Source organism: Lynx canadensis, chromosome E1 (genome assembly GCF_007474595.2).
Source record: "Lynx canadensis isolate LIC74 chromosome E1, mLynCan4.pri.v2, whole genome shotgun sequence".
NCBI classification, from domain to species: Eukaryota; Metazoa; Chordata; class Mammalia; order Carnivora; family Felidae; genus Lynx; species Lynx canadensis.
In genome coordinates, this window is record NC_044316.2 from 46369782 (window position 1) to 46383650 (window position 13869).

General features: G+C 41.3%; 1 protein-coding gene across 9 annotated transcripts in view; it reads right to left on the reverse strand.

The window, feature by feature from the left end:
* Positions 1-13869, reverse strand: part of BPTF (bromodomain PHD finger transcription factor) — a 150489-nt gene that overhangs the window by 26917 nt on the left and 109703 nt on the right. For 6 of the 9 annotated variants that reach the window (XM_030296332.1, XM_030296331.1, XM_030296330.1 and 3 more), the window contains 6 exons: positions 13189-13297; positions 7191-7408; positions 4095-4317; positions 2501-3417; positions 826-908; positions 287-512 (listed from right to left, as the gene is read on the reverse strand). In XM_030296332.1, the coding sequence (XP_030152192.1) occupies positions 287-512; positions 826-908; positions 2501-3417; positions 4095-4317; positions 7191-7408; positions 13189-13297 (1776 nt within the window). The remainder of the gene's footprint in view (positions 1-286; positions 513-825; positions 909-2500; positions 3418-4094; positions 4318-7190; positions 7409-13188; positions 13298-13869) is intronic. The other 3 variants (XM_030296338.1, XM_030296333.1, XM_030296334.1) reach the window with 1 other exon arrangement.

Here is a 13869-nt window from a genome sequence, read left to right on the forward strand (position 1 = left end):
CGCTATCCCCAAGAAGGTGCTCAAAATGTTTTTCTTTAAATCAATAGACTGACCTCTCTTAGAGTGGTTACTTGAGCGATTACTAGATGCCTTCAGATATAAAAGCTCTGTCGTGTTTGAAAAGACATGTGTCCCACTGCTTTTAGTTTATGCACAAAAATGTTAAGTTCTAGAAACTAGCTGAAATGTAAAGCGTCACCAAAGAGGCAAGGGAAAAAAAAAAAAAAAAAAGAATATAATGACATGCTAAACACTGGCCATGGAAGGAAAGGAAATCCCTTCTTACCTGCACTTGAATTTGTAGGTCTTTGTCCAGGAGCGCTCTCTTTTTTAGTATTTCCGCTTTGAGCTGTTCTTTGTGTTTGAAGAGCAGCGCGGAGAGCTTGGTGGCATTCTGCTTGCTACGTTTCTGTTCCACACTCTCTTCGCGCTTCCGTTTTTTTGCTGCCTGTTTTTCTTCTTTATCTATCTTATCCAAAATATACTTCATCACCTGGTTACAGACAATCATTCTGGAGAGAAATACACAATCCATGTAATGCTGGGCATGTCATTCTGAAAAGCTCAAGACATCATTTTTCTATGTCTCTACGGCTGATACACAAACTTTCTGTGACCGGAAAGCTTCAAAGAGTGATTCAGACCAGTTACGAGCACCCAGTATTGCCAAGTATCCACGTTTAAGGAACTTCAGCCAAGATAAAAAACCAAAACAAACCAACAAAAAAACTTAAACTCAGACGTCCTGTCCGTGTACATGCTAAAGAGGAAAGGCCGACGTACAATGAGACCCTGTGTTGCTGGGTTATAAACATGTCTTCCTACCTTTGATTCTCTTCTCTTTCAGCTGGAGTCATGGTCTTTTTCTGCTTTAAATGTTCTATTACAGCATTATGCTTCATCACCACCTTCAGGACAGAACAAAATCCCAAAGTGCATATTTTATAATGACTACATGTTGGTAATACAGATTAACAGCAGAAATCTGAGCACATGTATGTTTTCCAAAGAAAACTGTAAGAGTTTTATGTCAGAACATAAACAGAATTAGAGCTGCAATACGGCCTGAGTGCTTACCGTGTACTGGGCACTGTGCTACGTAAGCACCTGACATTACCTCAATTATTCCTCATAACAACACCGAAAGGGATAATCTTATAAATGAGATTCTGAGGCATGAAAAAATTAACTCACTTGTTTGACACGAAAAAAGGAATAGAAGCTGTAATTTTCACCCGGGTATCACTCTGCAACAGCCATTTCTGTTAACATTATGCTCTCTTCCTAGGTATTAATTTCTCCTCCCCGTTCCACTTTGCACAGAGATTAGGATAAAGACAGATATTGTAGTAATTCTAAGTTTACAGACTACACGGTACTAAAAGCTGGGTAATAATGCATTTGAACACACATAGGACATCGATTTATAAGACCATTACCACACGCCTTTAAAATCCCTTTGTTGTTTAAAAAGTACTTCTAACGACGTTGCATTAGAATCATCAAACGTGCTAGGAGACAAGATCTCAATTAATCCAACCACTGCAAAGGAATGTCGCTCATACGGCGTGACAGAGGTGCTGACTGCTGCTACAACGGCAATCACGTTCCAAATATCCGTGTACCAAATCAACGTGTTGTACACCTTAAATTTATACACTGCTGTGTGTCAAACATATCCCAATAAAAAATAAAATGCAAAGTGTTTCTATACACATGACCTCATTTAATCATTACAATAATCTCACGTGGCTGTCAAGAGAGGGAGTATTAACGAGGATACGGAGCTCAGGGCAGAGAGGACAGCGTCGTGGACTGTGAATGGGAGACCCAGGAACTGAACGCAGGTCTCATGACTTGGGAACACTGGAAATCCACACTCAACCTCCTGACTAATGCTGAGCGGTGCACGCTGTTGACGCAAAGAAAGTTTCCCTCAGCAATGCTTCGGGATCTTGTACACGTGACTTCATTTTAAGTAGAGTAATTCCAACTCCTCTAAATTGCCTTACTTCACTAAGACGCTATTGTAGGATGCCACTTTTTATTTGAGCTATGGGATAGAAGAATCTCCACCTCTAACAAAGGTGTGGGTAGAAACGCAAATGAGTTTCAATCGTCTGTGATGTGTCCCTCACGCAAACTAAGGAGTGACAGCTGCAAATAACTTCAGAGCGCTTCTGATGCCTGAGCGGCTGCAAGCTTAGTTGACCTTCAAGTCCTACATCAATGGTGCGGAAACTCCTAACTCCATCCTTCCCATCTTAGTTCTCCCCCAGTACAGGCAGGTTTTCTAATAAGCACTGATTGTCACATCCAAGAAGAGTTCCAAGCCCTGGCAGTCATTCAGTATTTTTTCGTCAATCCAGTGCTGCTTTCTAAATAGAACCGTCAATGACTTCTGTCTCCTGTAGGAAACCTGATACAACCAACACTAGGTCTACTGCACAGCACAATCATTCAAGCTACTGAACATGCTGCTTTTACTTAATAACTTTACCTGTTTCTGAATGATTTCACTTTGATTAGAAGCTTGGAGAGTGTGTTCCCGCTTAATTTCTATCTGCTGCTGCTTCTTCTTTTGCTGCTGATCCCTGAGTTGCTGAACCCTTTGCAACTGCTCTTGCACACTGGCTGCCTGCACTGTGACCACATTCTGAATGTGGTGAGTCTGCACAGGACTGCTTCGCTGAATTTGGATGGGTAACTGGAGTTTGATTTGCTGGGGCACACCACCTTGCTGAGCCTGTATCTGAGCCACAACCTGCGACTGGATCTGAGAGAGAACCTGGACTTGTTGTTGCAGCTGGGGCACAGCAATGACTTGGGGCTGCGGCTGCTGTATCTGTGGCTGAGGACGGGATGGGGATGAAACAGTAACTTGGTTTAACGTCTGTCCTGATGAAAGAGTTTGAGTTGGAGACTGTACCTGGGGTTGTGATTGTGGCTGGCCCTGGGAAGGTGTCTGAAGAGATGTATGTGGTTGAATTGGAATCGGTTGTGAGGTTGTAGTCTGAACCTGGGATTGCTGTCCGGGAGACACTTGGGATGGAGTCGATGGACGTATTCGAGTCTGTGGTGGACTTTGGACGCGAGCAGGAGACTGTCCTTGGACATTACTTTGAGGCTGACACTGTACTGCGACTTGGGGTTTGGATGACTGTGCTTGGGCGGGCTGTGCTTCAGGAGGGACATGGGATGCAACAGTTGTTGGGGTCTGAGCTTCAGGCTGAGTCTGCACTTCAGGCTGAGCTGGGGACGGGGGCTGGGTTTGGGGCTGGGGCTGAGCTGAAGGCTGAGCAGTCTGTGGCTGGGCTTCTGGAGGACTCACACTTGATGACTGAGCTGGTGGCAAGGTTTTGGCTTGTGGCACCTGTGTCGGGGGTGATAATTTACTCTGTCTTTGTTCACCTGTACCTGTGAAAAAGAAAGACCAAATGTTTCTATGACTCTACAACACAGAACCTTGGTTAAAGAAGAATCTGCAGGGGATTTCCTAAAAGTGCGAATTCTGAATTTCAGTATAGAAGACTGACACCTTAGACATTCCAGAGACACTCCAGAGACACATTTGAGTTAGGACTCTCCTAACCGGGGAGCCAGGCCCTGTCTCTAGAAATCAGCCAGGACTTCTGGGACAGGCTGACGTTAAACCCTCACTGTTTTCCTGGGGAGTGGTGAGGGCAGCCGGCAGCGGGAGGCTGACACAGTGGTCTGGACCTGCAGCTACGTGTAGGGCCATGAGCTGCATACATCAACCTTCCCCGACGTTACCTGCGTAATCCATTGGTGCCCCCGAGGCACCATGACTCCAGTGGTGCCCACAAGGCTGGGCAAGACGCAAGTGTGGGCACAGTTACCATGATACCCACTGTTTTTGACCCCCCGCCCCAATTTTCTGTATTTTTTATGGGGTGATGGAGGTGACGGGGAACCTGTAGGAACAAGAGACGTTGTGAGGTTGACCGGACAGCTCTTAGGCTCACTGGCTCCAGGCATATCTTCCCAAAGATAAACCCTGGGCCTCCTTTCCCTCTATCAGCCCAGCAACTTGTGCAACGACAAGCGGCACTTCTGATAACCCCAAGTTCTACCTGCTGCCGTAGTGGAAACGGTGGTGGTGGTGCTGCTGGCTGCTGTGGCTGTTGTGGCCAAAGGTGTGAAGAGGAACCGCTGGACAGTACCGTTTGGCATGGCAGCTTGCATCAGCTGCTGCCCTGGGCCCGGGAGTATAGTCACCCCTTGAGGTATCAACTGCAACTGTCCAGTCGTTTGACCTTGTCCTTGAATTACTACTGTCAAACCTTGATTGCCGCCCTATGGAAAACAAAGGACAACGGGTAAACAGTGTTCAAAGCATCAGTCTTTAAGTATACCACCTTTACGTTGGAAAGATCCTTTTAACGTAACGAAACTACGTATCTGAAGGTCTAGAGAACGGCAGCGAAAGGAATTCAGATAAGCTAAAGTAAGAATATTTACTTGGAAAGACCGATGTTGTTTAATGGAGAAAATATGAACTAATGGCCCAGAGTTCCAGTCCAAGCTCTCCAAATGGACAGCCAGGTATCTGTCTACAAGTAACACTACTCCTCCAGATCTAAATTTCCCTACTATCTACAAAATAAGGGCACTGAAGTGAATGACTAATGTCTCCACAAAATTCTGATTTTAAACCACCTTATATTCGTATTATTTTGTAATTTTCAAAGCATCTTTGTATATACTGTCTCGCTGGATTCTCACAGTGGACTTGTGACTTCGTGGAGTGGGGAGAGAAAATATTACTATAATCTTATCACCAATTAAGAAACTCAAGGTTAGAAAGTTCAAGTCACTTGCCCAAAGCTAGAGATGAACTGAAAGGTGGGAAAAAATGAGGAACCCAGGTCTCCTGGTTTCACTTTTTCAGTATGTACCAGATTACCTATGGTGCGTGTCTGTGTGCACCGAAGGAGAAAAAGCTTAGCGTTTCGACAAGTCGTGGGTCGCTGGGCATAGGGTCGCCAATGCCCAGGTAGTTACCAAAATGGGGACCAGGAACTAAGAGCTCTGTATGTACTGCCACTTCTGTCCAGGACCTGTTAATCCAGGAAAATTAACTACTAGGGACACGGCGGAGAGTCAGAAATCAAAGTAAAACAACCCACCCCAAATTCTCAACAGCCCAGGCTGACGCCACCAAGTTCATATACTAATGCACATATACTTTACTCATGAGTCCCTCGTTTACTCTTGCACATTCAAAAATGCATACATAAAACACCAAGTATAGTTTAAAAAATAATTATAAAGTAAACACCTATAAAATCAGCCCTCAGGTCATCGTCGCCAGTATCCAAGAGGTCCCTGCTGAGATCTGCTCTGATCTGCGTTCCCTTCCTTTCCTCTGGAGGTAACCACTGTTCTCACTGTTAGGGTATCATCACACTTCTTCATAGTGCGACTGCTTAAGTACAGACCTTTCTGGGGTTACAGGTTCACAACTTCAAGAATGCCATCCGTGAAAAACATGATGGGAATGAAGCTTCTCTCGACGGACAATGCAGCAGCCCTGTATCCCTATACAGCACAGCTGGTTTTGCCCGTTTCTGAATTTTGTGCAAATGGAATCATAATGTAAGTTTCATACTTGCTCCCTCAGCTCTACAATGTGGTTCTGTGTGGCCACGGTTTTTCATTTTCATTACCGTAGGACTACAACACAATTTATCGAACTGACAGTAGACAGACTTTTGGGCTGTTCTTACTTTTCTACTCTGGTGAACCATGCTGCTATGAAGACTCATGTTCATTATCCTGGTGCTCACGTGAACAAGAACTTCGTTAGGGAATACGGGAGAACTCCTGGACCAGAGGTATGCATATCCTCAACTTTGCCAGGTCACGCCTGGAGTCGTCCAAACGGCTAAACCAATTTACACTGCCGCGGTTGCACATGGAAGTGTATTTTGTTTCACGTCTTTGCCAGCTCTTCATCTTGACCAACATTTCAATTTATACCAACCTCTTATGTACACGGTTCTCATATCCATTTCCCTCGTTACCAATAGAGTTCAGTAGTTTTTTTGACTTTGGATATTTAGATTTCTTCTCTCCTCGTCAAGTTTGTATGCCCCCAACTTTTTTTTTTTTTTTTTACTGAGCTTTTGCTCTTTTGCCTTATTTTTAGTAATTCTTCATGTGTTTTGGATAACAGTCTGTGTTTGTGTTACTTTTTATAATGTCTGATGAACTGAAGTTCTTATTTTTAATGGAGTTGAATTTATAAATCTTTTCCTTTATGGTTAGTGTTTTTTGTGTGTAAGTAAGAAAGCCTTTCTTTCCTATCCTAAGGTTATGAAGGTGTTCTTCTCTCTAATCTTCTGAAAGTATTATACTCTTACCTTTCACAGGTAGGACTTTTATCCTCCTGGAAAGGAGTTTGGAAGTGAGGTAGTGGCCCAGTTTCACAGTTTTCCGTATAAATTCAATTGTCCCAGCACCATTTACTGGAAAGTCTGTTCCCTTCTCAATGGCTTGTAATGACATCTCTATCATGGAACATGTGTTCACATAGGCATGGGTCACTTTTTGCATTCTCTGCTGCGCTATTCATCTATCTGTCCTAGTTGTCTGCACCTTTCTGTACTAATGAGTGAGGCATTATCATAAATATTTTGATATCAGGTCATCATACAGGGCAAAGCCTCCTGTTCGTCAACAGTTTTATAACTATTCCTTCTCCTTTGCACTTCCATTTTAAATTTTTAAAAAATCAGCCTGTCAGTTTCCATAAGAAAATCTCCTTGATTTTTAAAGGAACTGCATTCAACCTACTGATTACTACTAGAAGAACTGAGAACAGTTGAATCTTGCAAGGAAGCAGCTGATGTACTCAAGTCTTATTTTTCCAATGGAAATTGGTCAACTAATAATGTTTTGGTACTTAAGAGGATTATCCATCTGGCTGTTTTAGCTCACAGTCTAAGGGCTCTAGATGACTGAAACTGATTATATCTCGCCTTTAAGACGTATTTTTGACTCTACAAAGCAGCCATTTCTCTAAAAAGTACATTTTAATCTTCTGAGAGTAAGTACCTGTTTTTAAACTTACTGCAAGAATAAAACGGATCACCTCTAGAGTTAACTAAGTGGAATTACAAATGAAGACTGGAAAAAGAGAGTTACCATGAAATGCCATTACTTACGTGGCCCTGTGTTAACTGAGTGAGTTGAGCCATGGTGAGCTTCACCTGTCCCTGTTGGGGACGAGGGGCCGGGGAGGGTGAAGGCTGCAGATTTGCACTGGATGTTCCCGAAGTTAATGCTTTCTGTCCTGGTGCTGAGGAAACTGCATTAGGGGTAGAGATCGCGGTGGAAACGGGTTGCCCTCTAATGATCTGGGTCACCACTTGCTGAGGGGCACCTACACAAACAGCAAAACGTTATGAATGCTTATATGCCCCCAGGCAGTCAACGCGTCAGGTGAAGGCACTCTTCTCAGTTTTCGAAAAGACTTATATGATGTCGTCAGCCCAAGGATGTGCTCAGACATATATCCACGCCCACAGTCCCACCTGGTTGCCAGTGAAGCTACTCTCGCTCAGCTCACACAGCCATTCCCCAGTTCCTGCTATCTGCAGGAGACTGAAAAAACAATATTCTTCCTGGGAGGCCAAAGCTAAAATGACAAGAGGGAAGACTGAAGGAAGAAATATATACCTAATAAGCCATTTTATAAGGCTGCCTTTCCTGAGGAATATTTAAAATAAGATGACAATCTAATATATGATGACTTCATATGACTTTTAAACATAACAGGACTATTCTGAACCAACCACGTTTATGAACGAGCTCTTCCTACAGCTTTTCACCAGTTTGGGAGAACCACGGGGTCAAGATCACTATATCCTTAATATTAGGGCAAAACATTCAAAGAATGCATCCATAGTTCATTGCTTAATAAACATCTACTGGATGAATGAATTTTAATTAGGATGGCTCAACAGTCTCCTAAAAACTTTAATTCTCATTTAACTTGCTGAAACTGGAGGAAAAGACAGGTGGAATCCACTGCCCCCTGCCGTGGAACAGTTGCTAAGAGTAATGATCTGGCAGCTAATTTTACATTTATAATGTCCTAATTCATTTTTAATTAGTGAATCACATCACATTTATGATGTTTTACATTCACCTTCTGTCTTTTGTTCCATAGGTGAATACATAGGTATTTCTGTATTTCTTTTAATGAATGGTGTTTAATATTCTTGCCTATGTATAACATTGAGTGTCTTCTGTTATTCAAAATACCTTCCCCTTTATCTTTTAATAAATAATGCTATGGTAAAATCCCTGTTCATAAATTTTTATGCACTTCTAGTTCTTTCCTTAAAATAAACTCCTCTCAGTATTACTGCGTTTCTAGTAGGAACACAGTACCAAACTGAATTTTAGATAGGTTATCCCAACTCACATTCTCACCATTACTGAGATTCTATTTCACTGGACCCCTGGCAACCCTATGTACTATCGGTAAAGTACAATATTCCAGCAACCAGAAACGGTCTGATAGTATCATGGTATCTGAATTTCTTCAATTACCATAGAGGGTCAGCATTTAAATCCCTGTCAAGTCATGATGCTTCATTTGCGAGCTCTCTCTCCACACTCCTTCTCATTTCTCTACGTTTCCTACTTATTTATAGTTGATTTTTAGAGATTAAAGATATAAATTATAATTATATATTTTTCCTACTTTTTAAAAAATTTTTTTAATGTTTATTTATTTTGAGAGAGTGAGAGTGGGCAAGCAGGGGAGGGGCAGAGACAGAGAGGGAGACACAGAATCCGAAGCTGGCTCCAGGCTCTGAGCCAACAGCACAGAGCCCGATGCAGGGCTTGAACCCACGAACCGTGAGATCATGACCTGAGCTGAAGTTGGACGCTTAACCGACTGAGCCACCCCAGTACCCCTATTTTTCCTACTTTGCATTCTGCCTTTTGTTTCTTTTTAACAAAGTTGTGTGTGTCTGTTTTCTTTATTGCAGTTTTAATTATTGCTTTTAAAATTTTCCTGCATTCTCTAATCAGATCTATCCTCCCAAGTAAGTGCTTAGTTACGATATATGTTGGCAGATGTCTAGCCAGCCCCCTCCCCCACAAAAATATAAACTGATTATTCAAGGATCATTTACTGTAAGTACTGTCTTTCTTTCTTGATTCAAAATGACAATTTTATCACACTGCAAATTCTCACATATAATGCCTCTTTAAGTGAGTCTATTGGTTTAGTTTCCTTTGGTGACCAGTGCTGATCCTGGTCGTGTATCATATGTTCTAACAACCAGCAGCGTATGTTTTCCATCATTACGCTTTCTTCTAAGACTTTTCTCCGTTATTCTCTCCCATTTATTAACATGAACCAAAAAACAAAGTACATCATGTGAAGTCAAGTGCTTTAATTTGAGAACTTCTGGACCTCACATTATGTCCCTGTACTGCAGTTTGAGGAACAATGCATGAAAAATTACTTTACTTGATTCCCCTGGTACTGATATGATGTTATCATAAACACAAATGGATTAAAGGGTTGGTAACGATCATACGATGGTCATTCAGATGATCCCCAACACGTACATGGTTGGTTTGTTCTTAATATGAAATTTATTGTCAAACTGGTTTCCCATAAAACACCCAGTGCTCATCCCAACAGGTGCCCTCCTCAATGCCCATCACTCACTTTCCCCTCCCTCCCACCCCTCATCAACCCAACAACATGTACATGTTAATTTGTTTTGAGATAATGACCAAAATGCAAATTCAAATATTAAAAAATTGTTATGGGGCGCCTGGGTGGCTCAGTCGGTTGAGCATCCGACTTCAGCCCAGGTCATGATCTCACGCTTCGGGAGTTTGAGCCCTATGTCGGGCTCTGTGCTGACAACTCTGAGCCGGGAGCCTGTTTCGGATTCTGTGTCTCTCTCTCTCTGCCCCTCCCCTGCTTGTACTCTGTCTCTCTGTCTCCCAGAAATAGATAAACATTTTTTTTTTTTAATTTTAAAAACTGTATCACATCCAGGGAGTCTGTGGATTCCATTTTGGGAAAGGCTAGTGTGGTGGGAGGAACAGGATAAGCCGATCGATCGGACCACAATCAGAGGTACGCTACACACATCCACCCCTCCTCCACCTCTCTGGCCACGATTCCTAGAATTCCTCCTCGTCTCCACTGGGCCTCACCAGACCCACTGGCATCTGGCTTTTCCTTGACACACAAGACACACTCATGTGTAATTATGGATTTACGGACTCACATATGCAAGTCAAACACATAACTGAAGCTACAGAAGGCAAAAGGGAACAAAAGGCTCTGTACATCTTGCGATCACCCAATTTTTTGTTTTGTAAGTTTCTTATCATTTGTCATCTGTAATTGTTCTTCTCCTTTACATTAGTTTTACTGTTCCCTTTAGTTACCTGACAGCTAGTTTTGAACAATAACAGATACTGAATTTTACCAACTGTTGCTGCAGCATTAAGTGAAATAATGAATCATACTTTCTTTTCTGGAGTAAGTCCTGTTTAGGCTTTAGAAAATTGACTTTAAAAAAAACAAAACAATGGCACGTGGGTGGCTCAGTTGGTTAAGCATCTCTCGATTTCAGCTCAGGTCATGACCTCACAGTTTGTGAGTTCAAGCCCCACATCGGGCTCTACACTGGCAATGCGGGGCATGCTTGGGACTCTCTCTCTCTCCCTCCGTCTCCCCCCCACCCAAATAAATAAATAAAATTTAAAAACAAAAACAAAACAATACTTTTTATTTCATTTTAGAACTGTGCTAAAATTGCAAACTGAACGGAAAAGATTTAATCTTTTCTGCCCCCTATTCCCTGTAACTACTTCTTATAAGAAAGAAATTGCTTCCTAATCACTTCAAAGAATTTTACCATAAAACCAGGGTCTAGAATTCTTTTTTGTAGGAAATCCTCTAGCAACTTTGCAGATTTCTTTCCTTGAGATGAGTCATCGAGACTTGAAATTTATAAGCCTAGTATACACTTCTGCTTCATTATTCAAACATATTTAGTTCCTGAATATGGAGAGTGAAAATTCTCCAAGGTCTTTGTTTTTTTTTTTTAAGTTTATTCAGTGTGAGAGAGAAAGAGACAGCACAAGTAGGGGAGGAGCACAGAGAGAGGGAGAGAACTTCAAGCAGGCTTTGTGCTGTCAGCACAGAGCCCAATATGTGGGCTTAAACCCACAGACCAGGAGATCATGACCTGAGCTGAAATCAAGAGTCAGATGCTTAAACCGACTGAGCCACCCAGGTACCCCTCTCCAAAGTCTTATTAGAAGGATAATTCTACTTGATTAAAAAAAGTTCATTCTATTTTTATAGCACTTTTTCTCATTCCTAATTCTGTAAACCAGCATTTTGTTCCCCTTTCTCAAGATTAGACTTGCAAAAGAATGGTTTATTTTAATAACATGTGCCCTTTTCCATTTTCTTTTCTTCTTCTTTCTTTAAAGATTTTATTAATCTCTACACCCAAAGTGGGACTTGAACTCACAAACCCCAGGTCAAGAGTCGCATGCTCTACCAAATGAGCCAGCCAGGCACCTTGCCCTTTTCTGTTTCCTAATTATTACTTGTATTTTATTTTACTTCCTCCTGTTTTCTTTCAAGACTTGTTTTATATATTTTTCTAAATGCTGATTAAGACTTAAGCATATACTGGGGGGGCTCAGTCGGTTAAGTGTCCAACTTCAACTCAGGTCACGATCTTGCAGTTTGTGAGTTCGAGCCCTGCGTCGGGCTCTGTGCTAACAGCTCAGAGCCTGGAGCTTGCTTTTGGATTTGGATTCTGTGTCTTCCTCTCTCTGCCCCCTCCCCTGCTCACACATGCGCTCTCTCTCTCTCTCTCTCTCTCTCAAAAATGAATAAACGTTAAAAAAATTTTTTTTTTAAAGACTTAAGAATATGGGTTTTGGTCTGTTTTGTCCTCCAATGTATTTTAATTGCCTAGGGTAGGTGCTCAAGTATTTATTGAATAAATTTGCCTCTGAGTTTAGCTTTGGCAGCATGACTTAGGGGCTACTTAATGTGCTTGAAACTATACATTTGATGTTTCCTTCACCTAAAAGTTACTTATAAAAAATTAGTAGAATAAGTTTTTAAATTTCCAAGCAAGTAAAAATTAGTAGAATAAGTTATTAACTTCTTGCTTTACTTTGAAGAATGTGGCCTATACACCTTCTACTGTTTGGAAAGAATTCATCAGGTTTTACTATGACTCATTACGTGACCATTTGGGTACAAACAGCCCATAAATATTTAAAACCAATGTGCATTCCTGAAGGTTGAACAGTTGACATGCAGCCTGTTTCTTGTCTACAACGCTCCTGCTAATCCCTCCTTCACATCAAATAGTTTTTGCTTTATACACTCCAATGTGATCTTATTTGGTTCTTAAAGTTCCCAAATTACACCTTCGTTGCAAGTTTTTATCTTTAAGACAATGTGAAAATCACAGACTTCTACTCTGCTCAATATTAGTAGGGTAATCCTTATCTTCCGCCCCCAAACCTCATCCCCCTTTCTTTCTTTCTTTTTTTGGTCTTTGCCCATCTTATTATTGTCTACCTTTTGTAGTAATTCAACTTTAGGTATGTTTCTCGTAAATGTACAGTTGGGATTTTCTGTTCAATCTTTCAGCGTTCAGCTTTCAATATGGCAGCTTTAACTTATTCACATTAACGAAAGGCTGACACTGTCTCCGTAATCTTTTTTTTATGCTTTCCATTTAAATGCTTCTTAGCGGTTTCCTTGATTTTATCTCCGTCTTTTGCCAAACAGACTGTTGTCTTTCCTCATTTTCTTTATTCCGATGACTTGAATTAGTATATATTCCATCTACTAGAGGTTTTTAAAACATTTTTGTTAAGCAAACTTGGATCTATTTTCTCTCATCGGCACAGCCAGAGATGAAATAACATCTATGAATGTATTCCACAATGGATTAGAAATTTAGTATGCTTTGAATACTCATTCACAATGCAGAGTAGTAACCACTATATGATCACAGCCTGAAGTTTTCATCCAAATTAGTATTTTCTAGTATGTAAAGTAGCCAATACAGAGTATTATAGATTTCCCAGACTGGATGTTTAGATGTAAAATGAAAATGCTGGAGGGACGAATACCTGGCTGTACCATCACGGGTGTTCGAATAATTGCCTTTCCTAGTGTTGACTGTTGGAGTGGTGTTCTAATCACCGTCATACCAGGGCGGATCTGAGGCCCTGTGATTACCTATAAATGACACAAAGGAGAATGAATTAAAATGCTTTTAAAAGACTAAAAAAGCACGATGGACTTAGAACACAGTCTTTAAACATCCTATGTTGATAATTACATCTACAGAAATGACAAAGGCTCTTGGGCATTACATTTTAAATTATATTAAGCATCAGAATAACGATGGAATTCTGAGGGAAGAAAATTTAATCCAAATGAGATCATACAAATTCTTTGTCACTGATATCAAGTGATATCTGGCCTACAGACCAGAAGGAAGGCACAAGGCTCAGTGAAGCTCTGTCCTATAATCACCATAGTTGTTCAGAGAAAAATGTTGGGTCGTGTTCTCCCTGAGGTCCAACACATATCTGTCACCCACAGCATACGAGATCGGAAACCAAATGTCCTTTCACAGTTTTAGAGGAGAGACTACAGAGCATATTGTTTTCAGTTTTACAGTTACGTCCAGAACATTTTCAAGTCTGCAAAACTTGAAACCTTTTCCATGATACCAGAGCCAAGGAAATGATGTATCTAATACGTGTGCATGTCGGCCGATAACCAACGAGCTCTAATGCCACGGA